Here is a 23,772-nt window from a genome sequence, read left to right on the forward strand (position 1 = left end):
GTCATGCGACATTCAATCTCTGTGCACTTCCTGATATACTGTGTAGAAATGTTTACATACTGTTCCCTTTGGCACTTTGGATATATCTACGTATTTTTGGATGGAATGTATATTTGCCATGTTTGTTTTGTAATGAACTTTTTTTCAAGAATCTGTACATGAATATGAACAATGTTCAATAAAAATATTTTTTTAAAAAAGCCTGCTCAACAAGTCAAAAAAAAGAAGAAGAGTTTTCGCAACAGATGAAAAATAATGTGTCAATGTAAGTAAAGTGCCCGTTCGCAACAGATGAAAAATAATGTGTCAATGTAAGTAAAGTGCCCGTTATACATCTTACTGCTGGCGTCGTGTGTGGCTGCCGCTTCTCCCTCTCGTAGCCCCCCTTCCCATCCACCCCCCTGTGTGTCTGTGTTATGTTCGCCCGTCGTCTTCTTTCACTCCATTTGTTGTAAAGCGACTTTGAGTACTTGAAACGCGCTATATGAGATTGGTTTATTATTATTGTAACCGGTTATTTTCTTGCCCGGTGCGGGATTCGATACGGGTGTACTGCACCACAAGGCGACATCACTAACCGCTCGGCTAAAGGGTCAGACCTAACGGGTCTTATTAGTAGTTTACATTATTATTATTATCTTTTTCATTTTTACATAATCATTTATTTATCTATATTCAGCTTTATCCTGCACTGTTTCATATAATTTCCTTTTTTTCCTGAAAGTATTGTGCAATAGCTGTTCTTATAATTTTGTTACATAATAATTCATTTATAGTTGCCCCCTTGCCTGCTGCTGTACGTATGTATGTATGTGTAAAGTACATCTTGAGCTATGTCGGCTGAAGACAAATTCCTTGCATGTGTAAAACTATACTTGGTCAATAAAACCTGATTCTTATTCTGATTCTGTTGTATGACACTCCCTAATATTAGACCCTTGATTCTGAGGAAGAAAAATTTCCACAGGGAAAAAAATATATATATATATATATATATATATATATATATATAAGGGAAAAAAATGGGAGAAACCTCAGGATCAGGAACAGGGAAGAGATTCTTCTTCCAGGATGGATACAGCAACAGCCTCTTTTACAAAGACACACACACTCACACACACACACACACACACACACACACACACACACACACACACACACACACACACACACACACACACACACACACACACACACACACCCTTCCTGCACATCAAGCAAAAGAACTCGGAAATCCACTGTGATTTGTCATTAAGAGTAGAAAAATAAAGCATGAAAACAAATTTTTCTTCATCATATCTAAATGGGTATTTCTTTGGAGGAGAAGGAAGATGAAAGAAGGGGAAAGTTGCTGTAGCTTGACAGAATGCATTCAACAGACAACTGGGCGTGACTGGTGAATGTAGGCGGAGGATTAGTGTAGACATACTGCAAGATTACTTTGCTAAAGAAAATTAAGAAAGCTGCACAGTTTCAAATGAAGAGAAGAAAGCAGGTTTCTTGACACATGGTGCGATAGGGCCCTGGCAGGGTTCAAGATCTTAGGCCTGCAGAGAATTAAATCTGTCAGGATCAAAGAAAACTGGAGCTGTATTAATGCAATAGCAGTGAGGCTTGCTACTGAGCTGGACAAAGGTTCTGGTTAATGGGCCGTATAATTTTAATCCGCTTTCATGTTATTGCAAAAAAAAATCTGTAAAATGCATTTCTCACATCAGCACTGAATTAACACCACGCCAGGTCTTTTAATATTTGTTTACAGTGTTTTTTATTCATATCCACCAACTCATCAAGATGCCTTTCAGTACATTTGCCTTCAAGCAAACATGTTCTAACCTCAGTTGACTGGCTTCTCATAGCAGCAATGGGTAGATGCATGCACACGAAAAATCCAGTCATAACACAACTACTGCAACAACTTGATAATAATACCATGCAATTGTTTTGTTCTGGGTATTTCACTCATAGCACCATAATTATTTGGATAAGCATGAAACAACTGACATGTCTAGATTGCAGCACAAGCTTAATTTTTTTTTTTTGGGCCTTGTCAACATCTCTACCCACTCCCATTTGGGTTTTTCTTTTTCTTTTTCTATTTTTTTTTCTTCTGCCAGAGAGGCCATAGAGAAAGTCAACCAAAATACAGTTTTGGTATGTTTAAATTTCAACAGTGTACTTAATATGTGATTAAAATGAGCCAAATAATTTGTGGGCAGTATTGTAAGTCAGTCATACAATTACACGCAAAAAAAATTAAACATAAATAGTATTCTTTAACTGAAGCAGCGATAAACTTGTGGGAAACTGAAAATGAATATAAGTATACTTCTAATGAACCCATTTTTGATAAGGGGTAGTTTGAGCAGATTATTACAAATTTTTGCAGCTGACCAAATCACGCCACAGAGTCTGGTCCAGGCCCAGACTATCACAGTTTAAGTGTATCCAAGCCCAAATTGTGTCTGCGATGCCCGGGGCAGAAGCTGGCTGTTGGGGATGATCTGGAGGGCGCCGGGCGATCAACCACAGTCCCAAGAGACGGGTGTTGGCGTGGGTGTTGATGTGCATGTCCATTTTCTGTTGTAGTATGGGCAGGCTTCTCAACATTGATGGCCTAGAGAGGAACGTAAAACAGAGACTACAATTTTACAAGTCACAGAATTGACCTCACTTTATAGACCCAATCGAGGGTCTAAGTACAGGGGTGCCATACATTGTTGTTTACTGTTTTATGTTTATGAAGGAGGGAAATCCCTCTTTGACTGTGACTGTAACTGTGATTTTGGGCAATACAATTATATTTGACTAGTTTTGATTTAAATTAACTAGTGGCCTCCTTTCAGAAGGAAATCCAGCTGTTATCATTTAACACCAATGCTACAATGTGTAGCATTGATGTAGCATTAATGTAATGTGTTGTATTAGACACAGTTTTGACAATTTTATTTTTTACATTCATATCCAAAAACAAGTCCTTCGATGCATTCTTGTCTCATTTTTCAGTGCTCACATCTGACGATTCAGTGTTTTTATGTTATTTGCATTGTGATAATTACTATTATGGTTAGTGGTCACAGATTGCTTGCAACATTGCCGTCTTATTCTATGCTTATAATTCTTATAATTAATACTTTTTTTCTTTTCATTGTATGTTAGTTGTATGTAATGTAAGCGATGTCATGTCTTTTAGCATACCGCAAAAACCCCCAAAAAAACCATGGTGGATAATCAAGTGCGTGAATTTACATAGTATAAGTACAGAATATATAAGCACTCAATTCTAAGATGTTACTTTCCTCCTTTACTCGCTGCCATTCAGGTACACACATTGCAGAACTTTAAGGCCCTTGTCATCAGTATGCTTACAATGTCCAGTTCAGTCCTAAAATCTCCTGACTCAAACTGCATTAAACGCCCTTGTGGACTTAGTGGTTGGGGCACATTTGGCAGGCATGTGAACACTATTCACTAATGTTTCTCGAGGAGTAGCAGCAAAGGTGGTGTTGACAATGAAGCCCGACAGGAATGCATCATCAACTATGGGCAACTGTGGATGGATCATCACTTTTATTGTGTATATGTTGGTTTAAAATGTTGGGAAAAGCTGGGAGGCAATTAAGAATTAGTTGCCTGTAACAGCCAATCAGAAACACTGGCAGGTAGTTTATCTCTAGAAAGAACAAAACCCGCACTGCCAAGAAGTGGAGATTTTCAAATTATTTTTCTTCAACACTTTCTATAAAGATTGCCTCGTAAAATCAATACTGGGAGTTGACCGAAGTCGTTTTTCTAAACACAATATACCGCCACTAGCACAAGAACAATAAGCTCTCACCCTTCCCATTTCAAAAATTCGATAGAAGACTTTCTATTCAGACATCGAGAAGCAATAGCCATATAGAGTCTATTTTTCAGGAATCAGGAATATTTATTTGTCATTTCATTCCATGCACCTGTGCTCATGAAATGAAACGAAATATCATTTCCCCCGGCCCACAGCAGTGCAACACAAAGACAAAAACACATCCAAACTCCAAAAACACATATATCCAAACTACAAAAACACATATCCAACATAGCAAACTAAATAAATAAATAAATTCACTGTCCAAGAGAGCAAATGCCAGGATGACTGTTGGACTGTCAGTCTGCATGGGCTTTGGAACCAAATTACTTATATTAGATCAGTGTGGTGTAGATTAAATTTATTTAACTAACAAAATCAGTTTCACCTTCTAAATCACCCCTTGAAAAGCACTTTCGTGAACCAACCTTTTCATAATTGCATACTTTTTTTACTGCCCAATGTCGGGTGAGAGTGGGGGAGGATGATCAACCTACAGGACGGACCACTGTTATGACCACAGACTACCGACTATGGAGCAGGCTAGCGTTACAATCAGTCTACTGACGTGGGAAGATCTGCAAAAACGAGAAGGGTCTAAAGATACATCAGCTAAAGATGGGGTGCTGATGTGCTAGTGGTGTGCAACACGTAGGGCAACCTGGTGAGATGGAGAAGAGGCCGGGACCGGTGTCTAACCACAGCATCCGGAATCTCCAGGCACATGATGAAGGGGTCAGAGAGAGCAATATCGCTGACGCAATGGAGGACACACAGCACAGCCGAGATGGCACTCAAAGGATGAACCACCAGACAAGGAGCAGTGAGGGGGAGGAGACCAGGAGAGAGACAGTGAGGTTGCCAGCTGCTGTGACCAGGAAGGAATGGGATTTGTTTGACAGAGATGTGGGCCAGTTGCTTGAGTCTGTCCTGGCAGGAGATATAGGCAGAAAGATGGGAGCAATGTCCAAAATAATCTGGAACATGGGGACAGACAAGCCAGAGAACCAACACCTTACTGAGATTGGGAACCTACAGGGAGACCTACGAAGGCTGGGAAAAAAGCCTTTCTCCAAGCAGAAGAGGAGGAAAAACCAGAGTTCTAAGAGAGCTGCAATGGCCTGTGAGAATGCACCAAGACCTTGCGTCGGGCAGTGTGTCATCAAAGGGAGAGGAGACGCCAGGCAAAGAAGAGGGTGAAATTCACCAGGAACCCCTTCAAGTACCTATCAAAGCTTATTGGGGACAAATGATCAGGAGAGATGAAGGCAACAAAGCAGGAAGTGGAGGAGTATTTCCACAGAGTCCACAGTGACCCAAGCAGGGGGGAAGAACTGGAGATTGTTGACAAACTGATCCACTCTGACAAACCACCCAACCACTCTGAAGATGGGGAATCTTGTTGGCAGGAGGACAATAAATTCATCTGAAAGGCCAGGAGACGTCCGGCACCATGGCCCAACAGGATTCTGTACGAGGTGTACAAGTGCTGTGAGAACCTGAGGAGATGCCTGTGAAGGTTATTGAAGGTGGCATGAAGAAAGAACTATCTCCCAGAGAGCTGGCTCATTGCTGAAGGTTGCGTCATCCTCAAAGGGGAACACTCTGTAAGCATTAAGCTGTTCTGAACCATCTCGCTGTTGAATGTGGAGGGGAAGGTCTCTTTCGGAATCCTGGCAAAGAGGCTGAGCAATTTTCTGCTAAGCAACAAGTACATCGTCACCCCCATTCAGAAAGGCAGAGTCCCAGAGGTGCCTGGCTGCATTGAACACACCAGCATCATCTCAAAGATCACTGACGACATAAAATAGAATCATGGACCCTTAGCTATTCTGTGACTTGACCTAACCAACACCTATGTTACAGTACCACACAAGCTGGTAGAAACCACACTCCAGACCTACAATGTTCCAGAAAAGTTCCAACAATTCCTCCAAGGCTACTTCACAAACTTCAAGATGCGCCTTACCTGTGGTGACTTCATCACTGACTGTCAGTGGCTGGAGATGGGCATTTTTACCAGGTGCACTAATTTAGTGATTTTGTTCTCAGCAACAATGAACTTCCTGGTCAAGTCAGGGGAGAAACCAAGATGGAGCACCATAGTACTTTGCATGTGACAGCCAACAGATTCTAATCAGGGTCTTCATCGATGACTTCACAATAACAGCATGGTCAGTCCCAGAAGGCAGATGGATTTTGGAAGAACTAGTAGAAATCACCAAAGGTGCTAAAATGGAGTTCAAGCTTGCCAAATCCATAAGCCTAGTCCTGAAGAAGGGTCACATCCAGGGTCCATTTCACTTCTACAACAAAAATCATTGGTGTGGAACTACAACAACCTCATTAATATTTACACTACTTACTGCAAAAGGAAAGCCCAAAACATCATTAAGGACACCAGCCAGTCCACTCATGTTCTGTTCTCGCTCTTTCCATCTAAAAAAAAGTTACCAGAGTTTCAAATCATACACCACCTGTCTCAGTAATAGTTTCTTTCCACAGGCAGTCAGGTTGCTGAACAGCTGACGCACCCATATGCACCTTACATTGTTGCGTTATTGTGTACTGTATATAGTGTGAATGTTTGAATTCATTATGTACATAGTCTATGTAGGTCTGTAGTGTTGTCTTTTTTTGGGATGGTGTGTCCTTGTGTCCCTTGTGTTCAGGAAGAGAGAGCCAGAACACAAGAATTGAATGAATACTGGCCCAGCTGGCAGGAGGACTGAAGAAGGAGAGGAAGTGGAAGAGAACCAAACTTCAAGCCAAAGACCTCAACTTCATCAACTTCCTTAGGCCAGGGGAGAAGGCTGGCAAGGAGGCAGGGGTTGTAGGGGCCTTGCCCACTGCAGATGACTGGGATATGTGGGTGGACCTCAAGAGGCAGCTCAAGTTTCCAGAAGAGATTATCAGCACAAACCTCCGGCTGGACCTCATCCTCTGGTCAAGGTACACAAAGCAGGTGGCCCTCCTCGAGCTAATAGTGCCATGGGAGGAGAGAAATGAGGAAGCTCACGAGTGCAAGCTTGGGAAATACAATTCCCTCATCCAGGAAAGCCAGCAGAGGGGATGAAGAGCCTGAAACCTTTCAGTGGAAGTCGCTGCAGGGGCTTTTCAGGGCAATCTCTCTGGAGAGCTCTGGAAGTCCTTGAAGTCAGAGGAGCAGCCCATAAAAAGCTGGTGGCCGAAAGCTGCAGGCAGGCAGAGACAGCATCCCGGTGGCTCTGGCTCAAGAGGAGCAAGTGGTGGCAAAACTTACTTGGTGGACGAGAGGCAGGACAGAGCTGAGTGGTAGCCAGACCTGAGAGGCTGAGGGTACAGTTACAGGACGCTGGTTTAGTTGTCGAGTCCTCCCGAGGTGTCATGGGTCAGTCGAAGAAACAACGGTGAAGGGGGGTGCCCGTTTGATAACCCAGGGAAACCGTGATGGTCTGAGCCACAAGGCTCTGCCCTGGGAGGAGTGCTGAAAGGTGGTCTATTCAAAGGAGTGATTGTGTGCCAGCCATCCCACTGAAGGCACAGGGGACAGCCCGGTCAGGTGAGATGGCTGCAGTGACCCCATTTTTGAGATGAGATATTAGTTGAAATCTTGCCTCTTACAATTGGTGCTGTGCTTTCTACCTATTTTAATCTACTTTTGGTTTTGAATCTGTTCTTGATTTTCACTTTTTTGTTTCATGTGTCACTCTGAATGATATGTGAATCATTTTTTCAGAGTTATTTCCGCTTTCAGCTGTTCACTTGTTGCTCATTTTCATTTTGATTTTGCCATAGAAACCGTAAAATTTAGATTATTTGGGATAATTTGTTCAAGATTATTTGTGGTATTATTAATGATGATAACAATACTACTACTAATAATGATATATTAAGTTAGATGACATTACATCTAATCAAATTTTACTGAATCCCTATGGAGAAAATAAATTGTTAGATTTCTGAGGTCAAGATATTTGAAGGTGGAGGATAGTCTGGTACCTCAGGTCCATAGAGCTCACACCGGACCTCAACGGGCTGCTTCTTCTGCAGGGGGGGCTCTTTCAGGTCAGAGGTCATGCTTACTACAAACTCTTCCTCTCGGGCATAGTGCGAGCCCCAGCAAATTCCTCTGCGCTGCAAGATGAAAAGCAGACTAGGTTAATCCCAGCCTCCATCAATGCTACTGACTCGATTACTTCATTCAAGAACAGTCTATAAACTACTGTCTTCCAGGCCTACCTTAACCCTCAAGTGGTCTCTAAGCAAGATTTATTAACTGTCTAGTGCCGCTTCTACAGCTAACATGAATCTTCTACCTGCACTTGACATAATATGTTTGTCATATTTACTATGTGGCAATGCAAATCTATTTTGTATTTTGATTCTTCTATGCAGTATGATTTAAGGCACACTTACGCTGAATTTGCTCGACATGGCACGCACACTTGGCTATGATATGATTATGTAGCAAATGTACTACTTCTAATTCATGTATTTCTACTACGATATTAGTTTACTGTATGCAGCACTCCATGATGTTTGGTTACACTTGAATATATCTGCTAAGTGCTGACAATTTTGTAAGATGGTTTGGATAAAAGTGTCTGCCAAATGAGTAAATTTGAATCCATTTGTGAATGTAAATGAAAATGCAAACCTGCAAATGTAGAGCATAAACCTGGCCGTCATGATGTGATAGACTGCATTTCGTTGCGTATTGCCAGCAAGTGCCTTTTACAGAATTTTGGATGCCATCAGTGTGTGTGTGCGTGTGTGTGTGTGTGTGTGTGTGTGTGTGTGTGTGTGTGTGTGTGTGTGTGTGTGTGTGTGTGTGTGTGTGTGTGTGTGTGTGTGTGTGTGTGTTACTCACAGCAAACTGATATTCCATTAATGGGCAACTACTCAGGTCATCAGTGCCATTTTTTTTGGAACACGCAGTCTCGTGAATGGTGAACTCTACAAAGTAGGATGGACCTATAACCCACTGAAGCAACACATAGAGAATCACACACACACACACATATTACAACTATAAACAAACAACAAAGGTCTAGGTCTAAAGTATACATTTCTCTCTGGACATTAGTGGAATTGCCAAGTGAGGTGTGAGTGATAATTATCATCCCAAGAGCCCCAGAATTTTATCCCACCTGGAACAGACATGTCAATCATTTTCCTCAGTTACCTCAGCAAAAATCGGAGCTGTATTTAAAGTTAAGCAATTTTAACCCAGATTAGATTGAGATATTTTGTTTATTTATTTATTTTTAGTATAATAACCAATTACCACACCTGCCTGGTGCCGCCTTCATCCCCAAATCGTCAAGGTGAATTAATGGATGTGCATGAGCACGATATTGATATCGACACTGCCCGGAAACTTCTCTACTTCCACAACTAAGTGATGAGCAGTACACCCCCCACCTTTTTCTCCCCAATTGTACTTGGCCAATTACCCCGCTCTTCCGAGCCATCCCGGTCGCTGCTCCGCCCCGTCTGCCGATCCAGGGAGGGCTGCAGACTACCACATGCCTCCTCCGATACATGTGGAGTTGCCAGCCGCTTCTTTTCACCTGACAGTGAGGAGTTTCACCGGGGGGGACGTAGCGCGTGGGAGGATCACACTATTCTCCCCCCCTGAACAGGCGCCCAGATCGACCAGAGGAGGCGCTAGTGCAGCGACCAGCACATATACCGACATCCGTCTTCCCACCCGCAGACACGGCCAATTGTGTCTGTAGGGACGCCCGACCAAGCCGGAGGCAACACGGGGATTCGAACCGGTGATCCCCGTGCTGGAAGGCAACGGAATAGACTGCCACGCCACCCGGACAATATATTCTTATCCTTAGATAAGTACATAGTTCAGTTGATCATTAGTTTATTTGGTCATTCATTTGTTTACTCTCTCGTTATAGCTGAGTTTTTTTAGCTTGTTAGTTATTGAACAACCTGTGAACTGGCTTTTGTAATATTCCCCAGTGAGAAGAAGTTGGCATGGGGGCTGTCTGCGTTGAACCTCTGCAGGCAGAGGTTGGCTGTCTCAATGACGATGGGGTCATCTAGTTTGTCGGCTGTGGGGCAGTCAGGACACACTTCTATCACCGCAGTAGCAGGTACTAAACACAAGGGTCAAAGGTCAAACAGAGTTCAACCTGACTGAAACCTCATTCTGGTTTTACCAAAAATCAACCCACATTAATTATCCTTGCTAAAATAAATTCTTATAGACTCTTTGATAGCAGACGTTTAAGGGGTATACTCCAATGTCCATCCATCCATTACCCAAACCGCTTATCCTGCTCTAAGGGTCGCGGGGAAGCTGGAGCCTATCCCAGCAGTCATTGGGCGGCAGGCGGGGAGACACCCTGAATAGGCCGCCAGGCCATCACAGGGCCGACACACACACATATTCACACCTAGGGACAAGTTAGTAAGGCCGATTCAGAAAACCCATGCAGGCACGGGGAGAACATGCAAACTCCCCACAGAGGACGACCCCCAAGGTTGGACTACCCCGGGACTTGAACCCAGGACCTTCTTGCTGTGAGGCGACCATGCTAACCAGTGCGCCACCATGCAGTCCCCCAAGTGTTAGCTTTTACAAGCAAATTCTATTCAAAGGACAGAACTGTTACGTTCTCATGACTTATGAGCATATTATGAATACTGCAGGTAAATAAGTAGGCTACTTTAACTAAGCTGGTGATCGGCTAACATTAGCCGATGCGCCAATATGATACATCTAAAACTCGCCATCCTACCTTATACTGCATATCTACTCTTTTTCTTACGTTATTTAATTGATTAAAAGAAGAAAAAAAATAGCTGCATTGACTCTACCTTTGCGAATTGCACAGGTGTACCTCTGCAGTTCTACTTGAGTACCAGCGAAGGCAGATATCTCACATTCTCCATACACCTAAAGGAAACACACACAACAACGGTGACTCAGCTGATCTGAATAACTGCTAGCTGAACTATCTTTCTCTAGTACTACTACTACCAGAGTAGTAGCCACAGTAGTTCTGTAAACAGACACCATTTGGTAATGTACTCACCGGGAGGTCGCCGATATCTCTGATTTCACACCGTTTCCATGGTTTCCTGCTGCTTACATGACATTTGGTCTCCAAGACATCAATGGTCATATTGTAAAGCAACCCTCCTATTTCCTAAACCCACAGACAAAGAGAAAGATGGATAAAAACAGACGTACACAGGCAGAGACAACTGTTGTAAATTCTAAATATGAGATATTCATATATTAAACATCCGTATATTTATATATGCTGTCTTCTTCTTTCGGCTGCTCCCGTTAGGGGTCGCCACAACGGATCATCCGTTTCCATCTCTTCCTGTCCTCTGCAGCTTCCTCTGTCACACCAGCCACCTGCATGTCTTCCCTCCCATAAACCTCCTCTTTGGCCTTCCTCTTCTCCTCTTCCCTGGCAGCTCCATATTCAGCATCCTTCTCCCAATATACCCAGCATCTCTCCTCCACACATGTCCAAGCCATCTCAATCTCGCCTCTCTTGCTTTGTCTCCTACCGTCCAACCTGGGCTGTCCTTCTAATATACTCGTTCCTAATCCTGTCCTTCTTCATCACTCCCAATGGAAATCTTAGCACCTTCAACTCTGCCACCTCCAGCTCCACCTCCTGTCTTTTCATCAGTGCTACGGTCTCCAAAGCATACAACATAGCTGGTCTCACAACCATCTTGTAAACCTTCCCTTTAACTCTTGCTGGTACCCTTCTGTCACAAATCTCTCCTGACACTCTTCTCCACCCACTCCACACTGCCTGCACTCTCTTCTTCACCTCTCTCCCACACTCCCCATTACTTTGAACAGATGACCCCAAGTAATTAAACTCATCCGCCTTCATCACCTCTACTCCTTGCATCCTCACCATTCCTCCCTTTCATGCACCCATAGGTATTCTGTCTTGCTCCGACTGACTTTCACTCCTCTTCTCTCCAGTGCATACCTCCACCTCTCCAGGCTCTCCTCAACCTGCTCCCTACTCTTGATACAGATCACAATGCCATCCACGAACATCATAGTCCATGGAGACTCCTGCCTTATCTCATCTGTCAACCTGTCCATCACCACTGCAAACAGAAATTGCTAAGAGCCAATCCTTGATGTGATCCCACCTCCACCTTGACCCCATCCGTGATTCCTACTGCACACTTCACCACTGTCACACTGCCCTCATACATATCTTGCATGACTCTTACATACTTCTCTGCCACTCCCGACTTCCTCATAAAATACCACACTTCTTCTCTCGGGATCCTGCCATATGCACTATATGTACAAAAGTAATGGGACACCTGGCCATTACACCTACAGGAGTTTTTAAGACATCCCATTCTAAATCCATAGGCATTAATATGGAGTTGGTCCCCCCGCCTTTGCAGCTATAACAGCTTCCACTCTTCTGGGAAGGCTTTCCACAAGATTTTGGAGTGTGTCTATGGGAATTTTTGCCCATTCATCCAGAAGAGCATTTGTGAGGTCAGGCACTGATGTTGGATGAGAAGACCTGGCTTGCAATCTCCGTTCTAGTTCATCCCAAAGGTATTCGATGGGGTTTAGGTCAGGGCTCTGTGCGGGCCAGTCAAGTTCTTCCACTCCAAACTCACCCAACCATGTCTTAATGGACCTTGCTTTGTGCACTGGGACACAATCATGCTGGAACAGTAGAGGGCCCTCCCCAAACTGTTCCCACAAAGTTGGAAGCATAGAGTTGTCCAAAATGTTTTGGTATGCTGAAGCATTAAGATTTCTCTTCACTGGAACTAAGGGGCCTAGCCCAACCCCTGAAAAACAACCCCATACCATTATCCCTCCTCCACCAAACTTTACAGTTGGCACAATGCAGTCAGGTAGGCAACGTTCTCCTGGCATCCACCAAACCCAGACTCTTCCATCAGACTGCCAGGCAGAGAAGTGTGATTCATCACTCCACAGAACACATTTCCACTGCTCCAGAGTCCAGTGGCAGCGTGCTTTACACCACTCCATCTGATGCTTGGCATTGTGCTTGGTGATGTAAGGCTTGCATGCAGCTGCTCGGCCATGGAAACCCTTTCCATGAAGCTCCTGGTGCACAGTTTTTGTGCTGATGTTAATGCCACAGGAAGTTTGGAACTCTGCAGATCTTGTGTCAACAGAGCGTTGGCGACTTTTACACACTATGCGCCTCAGCACTCGTTGACCCCGCTGTGTGACTTTACGTGGTCTGCCACTTCATGGCTGAGTTGCTGTGGTTCCTAAACACCTCCACTTTTCAATAATACCACTTAAAGTTGACTGTGGAATATCTAGCAGGGAAGAAATTTTACGAACTGACTTATTGCAAAGGTGGCATCTCATGACAGTACCAAGCTTGAATTCACTGAGCTCTTCAGAACGACCCATTCTTTCACAAATGTTTGTAAATGCAGACTGCATGGCTAGCTGCTTGATTTTATACACCTGTGGCAATGGGTCTGAATGAAACACCTGAATTCGATGATTACGAGGTGTGTCCCAATACTTTTGTCCATATAGTGTACTTTCTCTAAATCCACAAAGACACATTGTAACTTCTGACCTTCTCTATACTTTTCCATCAACATTCTCAAAGCAAATATCGCATCTGTGGTGATCTTACATGGCATGAAACCATACTGCTGCTCGCTAATCATCACCTCTCCTCTTAACCTAGCTTCTAATACTCTTTCCCATATCTTCATGCTGTGGCTGATCAACTTTAAACCTCAGTAGTTACTATAGTTCTGCACATCACCCTTATTCTTGAAAATTGGTACCAGTACACTTCTTCTCCACTCCTTAGGCATCCTCTCCCTTTCCAAGATTGTGTTAAACAATCCAGTTAAAAAATCCACTGCCATCTCTCCTAAACATCTCAATGCCCCCTCAGGTATGTCATCTGGACCAACCACCTTTCCACTCTTCATAGCTGCTCTCACTTCCTCCTTGCTAATCCACCACACTTCCTGATCCACTATCCCCACATCATCCAACCTTCTCTCTCTCTCTCATTTTCGTCATTCATCGGCCCCTCAAAGTACCACTTCCACCTTCTCAACACACTCTCCTCGCTTGTCAGCACATTTCCATCTCTATCCTTCACCACCCTAACCTGATGCACAGCCTTCCCAGCTTGGTCTGTCTTTCTCGCCAATCGGTACAAGTCCTTTTCTCCTTCCTTAGTGTCTAACCTCTCAAACAACTCACCATACGCCTTTCCTTTGCCTTTGCCACCTCTCTCTTCACTTTGTGCCACATCTCTTTGTACTTCTGTCTACTTTCCTCATCTCTCTGACTATCCCACTTCTTCTTCACCAACCTATTCCTCTGTATACTTCCTGTACTTTCTCATTCCATCACCGAGTCTCCTTGTCTTCCTTTCTTTGTCCAGATCACACACCAAGTACCTTGCTAGTTGTCTACCTCACTATTTCTGCAGTAGTTGCCCAGCCATCTGGCAACTCTTCACTACCACTTGATCTTTTGCTCTGCCTTCACTCTCGTCCTATTCTTGATCTCCAAAGTCATCCTACAGACCACCATCCAATGCGGCCTAGCTACGTTCTCCCCTGTCACCACCTTGTAGTCTCCAATTTCTTTTTTTTTTTAATTATCTCTTTGGCATTCTCTATCTCCATCTGACAGTGGCAGTCAAGAGAGACAGCAAAGGCAGGGGAGAGAAAGGGATTACACGCAGCAAAAGGCCTGGGCCGGACCCGAACCCAGGTCGCCATCGCAAAAACCCAGCCCCGTGCGGCACGCGCTCCACCAGGCGAGCCACTGGGGCGCCCCGCAGTCGTGGATCTCTTTCAGATTGCACCTCCTATATAAAATATCGTCCACCTGTGTGCACCTTCCTCCACTCTTATACATCACCCTGTGTTCCTCCCTCTTCTTGAAATGTGTATTCACCACAGCCATTTCCATCATTTTCACAAAATCCACCACCATCTGTCCTTCCACATTCCTCTCCTTGACACCATATCTACCCACACCTTCCTCATCAGCTCTGTTTCTTTCTCCAATATGCCCACTGAAGTCCGCTCAAATCACCACACTCGCCTCCTTGGGTACCCTCTCCACCACTTCATCCAACTCACTCCAGAATTCTTCTTTCGCTTCCATCTCACACCCAACTTGCGGAGCATATGTACTGATGATATTCATCATCACACCTTCGATTTCCAGCTTCATACTCATCACTCTGTCCGACACTCTCTTCCTTCACTTCCAACACACTCTTGACATACTCTTCCTTCAGAATTACCCCTACCCCATTTCACCTCCCATCTGTACCACCTTAGAAGAGTTTGAACCCACCTCCAATGCTCCTGGCCTTACTTGGCTTCCACCTGGTCTCTTGCACACACAGTGTACCTAATTTCCTTCTCTCCATCACATCAGCCAGCTCCCTCCCTTTACCAGTCATTGTGCCAACATTCAAAATTCAGATTCTCACCTCCACACTCTTACCCTTCCTCCTCGCCCACTGCCTCTGGACATGCCTTCCCCCCGATTCATATACGCTGTATATGGTGCTATTGTGCTTCTTTCAGTTCGTAAAGAATGTAAGTAACAAAGCAGACCGCTAATTTGCTGCTATGTCTACAAAAACTAAGCTGGGTAGGCCTCAGTGTAGTTATTAAAAGTATTAAAGTGAAGAAAGGCCAACATGTCCAGAGGTATTTTCTTTAATTTGCGTTTGCTGAACGCAAAGGCTATTCTTGGTTGATATCCTGTTCACCACCCTGTCACTGCTAAGTAGACCTTTGCTATCTGCCATCCCCCCTCTCCTAATGTAAAGGTGATATTCTGTCCTTCAAGATGGCATAGAAATTGGTAGTGTGTGTGTGTGTGTGTGTGTGTGTGTGTGCGCGCGCGCGCGCTGCCTATCCATGGTCATGGTCGTGGGTGTGTTTGTCCTCACCTGGTCGGCAGTGTATGAAAGGTCGTACAGTCTGTTGAGGCTGAAGATGTATCCGTCTTTCCTATCCAGGTTTATCTGCGTCAGGGCCTCCTCCGCAACTTTCACCCTGTCAGGGCTCTTACAACCACGGCTGGCTAGCCCAGCGCTGCACCCCTGTTGCAGCACAGCCAGGGCCAGGACCAGGAAGCACACTTTAACACACATCCCACAATACACGCACACACACACAAACCAAGGCGTAGAATTAGATTTCTTACCCTAACAAATATGAGCGCAAGCTTATACAGGAGTCTCTAACAGCAGCTGACCTAACACTAAGCGCTACAGCGTTTTCCCGAAAAGCCAATACACAAACCCTGGTTGGTATATTGTCCTCTGCTAAATTTGAAACTCTACTTTTGTTAACAAACAGCCCCCAACTAGTACGCCCAGCATCTAAACCAGTAAGAGCAACGTGTGTCTATGGCCGCTGCTGGTCTGATGAGCACGGCTGGACTTTACCCTCTTTCCCAAAAGGCAAACAGAAGCTGCTATCTGCTGCAGACCAGTGTTACTCTGTGTCAAGCCCATAAGGTCAAAGGGCACCGGGGAACAGGGAAAACAAACCAAAATCATGTCGAGATACATGCATTAGCGCGGGAAGGGGGGGTGGGGGGTGGGGGGTGGGGTGGCTGCAGCTCCCCCTAGCGGTGCAGTGAGTAAACACTCCACTCCAAATCTGCTACACGCCCACCTTGCAAACAAAACAGTGACGTCATACTGGCGGTCGCTCTGGCTGTCGGCGGTTCTGCGCTGGGGAGCGCAATGGCTGATGGGACCGTTAATGTTAGATTTAAATTGTGTTTTAATGAGGTGGTGTTCATGTTGTGGTTTTTCTTGTGTCGTTGTTCTACTCATATATTTTCGTAATGTGTGTGTGTTAGTTAGTGTAGATAGCGGGACCGAAAACTAAAGCACTTATGATCCTAATTCTTTTTGGAGGTGGTAGGTATTGTCTCAGAGAGTAAGGGGGAAAATCCCAGACAATTAAAATTATGCATAATTATGCATAAATATGCAAAATGTGCATTTTCTAAAAATGGCTAAAAACCCACTTTTCTCGGCATTTCAGATGATTCTGAGCATTTGGGGGGAGGGAGTTGGAGTGGGGGGGGTTAGGGGCAGGGGGAAGGCGGTTAGCTGGCAGGACGAAGAGGAGGGAGATTTAGACGGGTGGAGAACCAAACCGCTACATTGTAGCGGGGTTCTTCTAGTATACCTATATATCTATATCAGTGTTACTATTTACGCGGCTTTGTTTCGCGCCTCATATAGATCCGCTGATAACAATCAGAACACAGCTGTAACCTACTTCTATTGGTTCCGTCTGTGTCCTGTTTTAGCGCATTGAAATGAATTGTCCAGCAGATGGCAGCATACTGAGGATACGCCAAAGAACGTAGGCTACGTAACGGCGTGGGTTCACGGGTAGACGTATAGCCTATGTGTGGAGCTTTGTATTTGCGAAACGTTTTTTTCATGCTGATTAACGCTTATGTATAATTGCATACGTACATGCACACATAAGATGGGTGCCACTCCCAGCCTTACAAACTCACAAACAAGTATTATATATATTTTAATGATGCAATGTAATTATTGATTGAGAATAAAAAGAGATGTAAGGATGGAAAGCATGGTACTATTTTTTTAAACATACACAAATATGGTAAATATCTTGAGAGTGATGATAAAAAAACAAAAAACACCCGATTTACTGTATCTGCAATCTCTGTGGCTCTTTGAGGAAAGGCCTTACTCATAAGTGGCTCTCCTAAGAAAATTAGTGAGTACCACTGATCTATCTATCTATCTATCTATCTATCTATCTATCTATCTATCTATCTATCTATCTATCTATCTATCTATCTATCTATCTATCTATCTATCTATCTATCTATCTATCTATCTATCTTCTATCTACCAGTCTGTCTATCTATCTATCTATCTATCTATCTATCTATCTATCTATCTATCTATCTATCTATCTATCTATCTATCTATCCATCTATCTATCTATCTATCTATCTATCTATCTATCTATCTATCTATCTATCTATCTATCTATCTATCTATCTATCTATCTATCTATCTATCTATCTATCTATCTATCTATCTCTTTGTCTATCTGTCTATCTATCTATCTATCTATCTATCTATCTATCTATCTATCTATCTATCTATCTATCTATCTATCATCTATCTATCTATCTATCTATCTATCTATCTATCTATCTATCTATCTATCTATCTATCTATCTATCTATCTATCATCTATCTATCTATCTATCTATCTATCTATCTATCTATCTATCTATCATCTATCTATCTATCTATCTACCTACCTATCTATCTATCTATCTATCTATCTATCTATCTATCTATCTATCTATCTATCTATCTATCTATCTATCTATCTATCTATCTATCTATCTATCTATCTATCTATCTATCTATCTCTATATTCATAGTATCATGACATGGTGATGTCAGATTAATACATACACAGAAACAGACAAATGACCCACTTTGCAACCATCACAGGCTCATTATGTTTTGAGGGAAATTATACTTGGTTTTTGTATGTTTTTGTTTATTCCTTCAACAAATGCACCACCGCACACTTGACACAATTCATTTTTTAATTTGGTAATTATCGTCATCATGATCACGGAGGGATGTTTTTTCGTGCTGTTAATGGGTGATGTAGCCTTCACGAGTGAGTGGGCCGTGCGGTTTAAGATAACCTTCGGTACACAGATAAGGGCTGTTTGCTTTACCACGCAGATTGGATTTGGACAACGGTACACAGAGAGCGGTCACGTACATGCCTGCAACCAGTGGGTCTAAGTCAGCGGTTTTCAACACAGAATAGAAAAGATCTTTATTGTCATTGTGCTCATGACAACAGAAGATCAGTTTAGCAGCTCTTCGTCACTGTGCAGCACAAAAGTTCAGTAAGTATCCACGAGTTTCCTGGGGGAGTCGCCGGAGAAACGATGATGGGTAACACTTCCGGTGCTCGGCGGAAGCGGTATCACAGATCGGCGGCCGGTTTGGCTGAAGGAGTGTCAGCTGTTCGTGTTTAAAACAAAAGACGATAAAAGTTGCTAGCCTTCATATAATATGTTACGGAGCTCTGGGACATCGTGTGCTGTTCGTACAACCAGACGAAACGTAACGAGTGTCTTAAACAGGAGTGCTTCGATCATAAGCCTACAACTAAACCACTTCCTGTCAGCAACAACGAGGCAAAAAGAAATTGGCTAAAAAAAACTTAAATTTAAAAAAAAAAAAAAAGCCACCTCAAACCCTTTATGTTTGCTCGTTTCACCTTGCTGATAAGAAGCCAAACGCTGGATAAGCCTTACCCAACACTTGCTCTGGGTTACGAGAGGCCATCCGGGAAGAAGAGACGCCGACTCATCGGGACTCATCGTGTCACAGCAACGTGATGTCCACTAGTTTGCTAGCTTTGTTTACACCACGTTCTTCTTCTTCTCCAGTTTTCGGAACCTGACTGTCCCTGACTCTTCTTAACTCAAGCATTGTTTTTAAAAAAATATATATTATTCGTACAAGAAACACCTGTCTGCCGCGGTGACAGGCAGGTGACCGGACATTTTTACTTGCCCCGGACATTTGCAGAACATTTATTGTGAAAATATCAAACCCAGGCTATGTATCCTGATGTCTGTGTGCAGGTTAGGTTCTGATTAGCCAACCCTAGTCCCCCATACAAGACCACTTGGTTTAGAGAGCTTATTAGCAGTAGAGAGTAGTCTGACAACAGCTACAAGTAAGGCACAGTGTTTAAAATGGTTTATTTAAAGTAGCCCTAATTTGTTATTATTATTATTATTTGCCTTTCCAGATCCTTCACCAATAATATCATGAACTAATCATTCATTCATATTATCTGAACATTGTGCTTTAAATTTGTGCGCATTTAATTTCTGTCAAATCTTTGTGTACTTGTCCATCTGCTTGAATTGATAACTACTGAAGCAACACATCTCATGTTTTGCTTTGTTTTGTTTTGTTTTGTACTGACCAACCTGTCCGCCTGTTGTATTGGTTAAGTTTGTTCCAGGTCTCTCTTGAAGACGAGACCCCGTTGTCTCTACGGGATCACCTGTATAAATCAAGGTTAAAATTAAAAAAAAAAACCTGTTATGACCTAAGTATGCACTCCATGTATTACCTGCAGATGAGTCCGGTGAGACGGAGGTTTCCGAGGGGCCGGGTCCTATTTCACAGACTTTTCACGATGCCCAAACACAGCGGGCAGACCCAGTAATGGCAGGAAAAAATTATTTGTAAAAAAATATCACAATAAAATCACCTTTTCTTTCTCATGTCTTTTCATGTCATGACTTTACTGACCTTCCACAGAATTGCTGCTGCATGACTACGGGAGCGTCCTTGGCCCTGCAACACATGGGCACCCCGCCGTCCCTGATGCTGGCCTGGCACCCGGGCCTCATCGTGGGATACTACGTGCAGGTCTCGGAGCCAGGCACGGCTCCAGGATTTCAGTTTTGGGTGGGCCAGGCCAATTATGGATCGAGCGGTTAGCGATGTCGCCTTGTGGTGCAGTACACCTCGTTCGAATCCCGCACCGGGCAAGAAAATAACCGGTTACATTGGTGGCAGCGGTGGGATCCGGAAGTGTGCAGATCCTCAGAAGTCTCTTCGGAGCGCTGGAATAACAAAGCGTGAGGGCGCGCTTCCGGGGAGGGTGACGACTGTAAACTACTAATAAGACACGTTAGCCCCTAGCTAACGGGTCTGACCCTTTAGCCGAGCGGTTAGTGATGTCGCCTTGTGGTGCAGTACACCCCGTATCGAATCCCGCACCGGTACAGGTACACCAGGTATACTAGCATGTGCAGCTAGCATGCAGCTAGCATGTGCAGATAGCGCGAGCCTTCATCAGACATGACTTATTACAGCATGAGATTATTGCAGAACAATTCACCCTCCACCCCCACAGGGACCCGGTATACACGCTTAACAGCTTTTCAACTTAAGCATTAATGCATGATTGAGTAGTTATTTGTAGACATTAATGAACACATTATAACCTTTTCACAAAGGTCGTTAAGTTGTTAGGTGCCTTTGAAAGCAGGGCGCTGCTTAAATTAGAAACGATCGAAGCCAGCTTCGGCAGTGCCCGTAGGAGGATACTGGACTTGCTGGAGGCCAGGCAACAGAAGACATGGGAGGAGGAGGACATCGGTGACATGCTGCAGGAGCCACGGCAAACTGCAGAGACCCCGGAGAGCTTATGCCTCCAGATTCAGTCAGACGCCTCCGTCAGGAGGAGACTTGTGAGCACACTGACGTTTCCTTCCTGGCACTTTGACAAGTGACACACCGCGGAAACACATCTTCTGATTTCTGCAGATCCAGTAGCCGAGCCTGCAAGCTGGAGGGAGCCTGGGCGACGGTGTGGGGAGGGTGTTAAGGAAAACCGGGGACAACTCACTCTGGGGCAAACACAGCTACAAGGGGAGAAAGGGAGCGAGGCCTTTTTGTAAAGTGTCGTTAAAAGAAGCGATGATAAGCGAGTATTTGTCAAGTAATTTCGGGATAAACAGATCAGTGTCTGTGATGTCAGAACCTTGTTCAGATTGTGCTGCATAACAGCAACAACAGATTCTAGCCCCATCAGCGTCAATTCCATGTCAAATCACACAATACCATCTCTGTTCTGAACTGGCTCCTGTGGTCATGTGAGGCCATTTAGATTTGAACTCCGACAGCCAGGTTGTCCTCATTCCCGGTATCACCCCATCCTAATCTCAACCACAACACCCAATTTGTCTTGGCTGTGCTGAAGATGCTAAAGCTTTAACGAGCGAGAGCCAGTTCAGTAGGAACCTTAACGTCCTTCCATCCATCCATCCATTATCCCAACCGCTTATCCTGCTCTCAGGGTCACGGGGATGCTGGAGCCTATCCCAGAAGGTGGGGTGACACCGTCAACAGGCCGCCAGGCCATCACACACACACACACACACACACCTAGGGGCAATTTAGTACGGCCGAGTCACCTGACCTACATGTCTTTGGGAGGAAACCGGAGCCCCCGGAGGAAACCCACACAGATACAGGGAGAACATGCAAACTCCACACAGAGGATGACCCCAGACGACCCCTCAAGGTTGGACTATCCCCCGGGCTCGAACCCAGGACCTTCTTGCTGTGAGGCGACCGCGCTAGCCACTGCCCCACCGTGCCACCTATACTTATCGTTATACTTTATAGCTTTTAATATACACTACCGTTCAAAAGTTTGGGATCACCCAAACAATTTTGTGTTTTCCATGAAAAGTCACACTTATTCACCACCATATATTGTGAAATGAATAGAAAATAGAGTCAAGACATTGACAAGGTTAGAAATAATGATTTGTATTTGAAATAAGATTTTTTTTACATCAAACTTTGCTTTCGTCAAAGAATCCTCCATTTGCAGCAATTACAGCATTGCAGACCTTTGGCATTCTAGCTGTTAATTTGTTGAGGTAATGTGGAGAAATTGCACCCCACGCTTCCAGAAGCAGCTCCCACAAGTTGGATTGGTTGGATGGGCACTTCTTTGAGCAGATTGAGTTTCTGGAGCATCACATTTGTGGGGTCAATTAAACGCTCAAAATGGCCAGAAAAAGAGAACTTTCATCTGAAACTCGACAGTCTATTCTTGTTCTTAGAAATGAAGGCTATTCCATGCGAGAAATTGCTAAGAAATTGAAGATTCCCTACACCGGTGTGTACTACTCCCTTCAGAGGACAGCACAAACAGGCTCTAACCAGAGTAGAAAAAGAAGTGGGAGGCCGCGTTGCACAACTGAGCAAGAAGATAAGTACATTAGAGTCTCTAGTTTGAGAAACAGACGCCTCACAGGTCCCCAACTGGCATCTTCATTAAATAGTACCTGTTAGAGCCTGTTTGTGCTGTCCTCTGAAGGGAGTAGTACACACCGGTGTAGGAAATCTTCAATTTCTTAGCAATTTCTCGCATGGAATAGCCTTCATTTCTAAGAACAAGAATAGACTGTCGAGTTTCAGATGAAAGTTCTCTTTTTCTGGCCATTTTGAGCGTTTAATTGACCCCACAAATGTGATGCTCCAGAAACTCAATCTGCTCAAAGAAGTGCCCATCCAACCAATCCAACTTGTGGGAGCTGCTTCTGGAAGCGTGGGGTGCAATTTCTCCACATTACCTCAACAAATTAACAGCTAGAATGCCAAAGGTCTGCAATGCTGTAATTGCTGCAAATGGAGGATTCTTTGACGAAAGCAAAGTTTGATGTAAAAAAAATCTTATTTCAAATACAAATCATTATTTCTAACCTTGTCAATGTCTTGACTCTATTTTCTATTCATTTCACAACATATGGTGGTGAATAAGTGTGACTTTTCATGGAAAACACGCAATTGTTTGGGTGATCCCAAACTTTTGAACGGTAGTGTAAGTTGGACAGCTTCACGACTTAACATTTCGGACAGGGGACAATGTCAAAACATGCGGTGAAAAACGACATAGTACTAAAGGAGAAAGGCATCGCCCAGCCCCAAACATCGAGAAGCGGTCCTGGGCGGATGTCTTACCACTCGTGTGTCCTCTCTCAGTCACTGGAAAGTGGCTGGATAGAAATGCCATATTTTAATATACAGATCTCAGAAGATTGCCTCGTCCACTTTGGAAACAGCCAAATTCTGTTTCTACAAAACGATTTGCCAAGTGACAAGTGGGTTAAGGGTACTCTATCTAACCTTCACCATTTTCAGTTATGCAAATCTCTTCAACGCCCTTGGAGCCGGTGTCAAAATTCACTTTTTGTGCGATCTGACTCCCAGCTCGCAGCGACTTAAGCGTTTTCCATCTCACAGGAGCATGCCACGAGGCATATCCCATGACGA

The 23,772-nt window shown here is 44.0% G+C and overlaps 1 protein-coding gene across 1 annotated transcript; it reads right to left on the reverse strand.

Annotated features, from left to right (window-relative positions):
• Nucleotides 1-1,719: 1,719 nt before the first annotated feature.
• On the reverse strand, nt 1,720-16,264 carry LOC130110475 (fetuin-B-like). The gene is made up of 7 exons (XM_056277581.1): nt 15,802-16,264; nt 10,891-11,004; nt 10,673-10,751; nt 9,782-9,948; nt 8,700-8,813; nt 7,829-7,963; nt 1,720-2,617 (listed from the first exon to the last, which is right to left on the reverse strand). Exons 1-7 carry the CDS (start codon nt 16,003-16,005, stop codon nt 2,432-2,434), a joined length of 999 nt encoding a protein of 332 aa, XP_056133556.1. The 5' UTR covers nt 16,006-16,264; the 3' UTR covers nt 1,720-2,431.
• Between the last annotated feature and the right edge of the window lie 7,508 nt (nt 16,265-23,772).

Source organism: Lampris incognitus, chromosome 3 (assembly GCF_029633865.1).
Source record: "Lampris incognitus isolate fLamInc1 chromosome 3, fLamInc1.hap2, whole genome shotgun sequence".
In the NCBI taxonomy this organism is placed as follows: domain Eukaryota; kingdom Metazoa; phylum Chordata; class Actinopteri; order Lampriformes; family Lampridae; genus Lampris; species Lampris incognitus.

What these genes read in the sequence shown, in the direction of transcription:
- LOC130110475 (XM_056277581.1), bottom strand. Translation starts at nt 16,005, where the DNA reads ATGTGTGTTAAAGTGTGCTTCCTGGTCCTGGCCCTGGCTGTGCTGCAA. An exon ending in TTTCATACACTGCCGACCAG is followed by an intron (nt 11,005 to 15,801) that starts GTGAGGACAAAC and finishes CTGTGGGTTTAG; the next exon opens with GAAATAGGAGGGTTGCTTTA. An exon ending in TTACAAAAGCCAGTTCACAG is followed by an intron (nt 8,814 to 9,781) that starts GTTGTTCAATAA and finishes GTGTTGCTTCAG; the next exon opens with TGGGTTATAGGTCCATCCTA.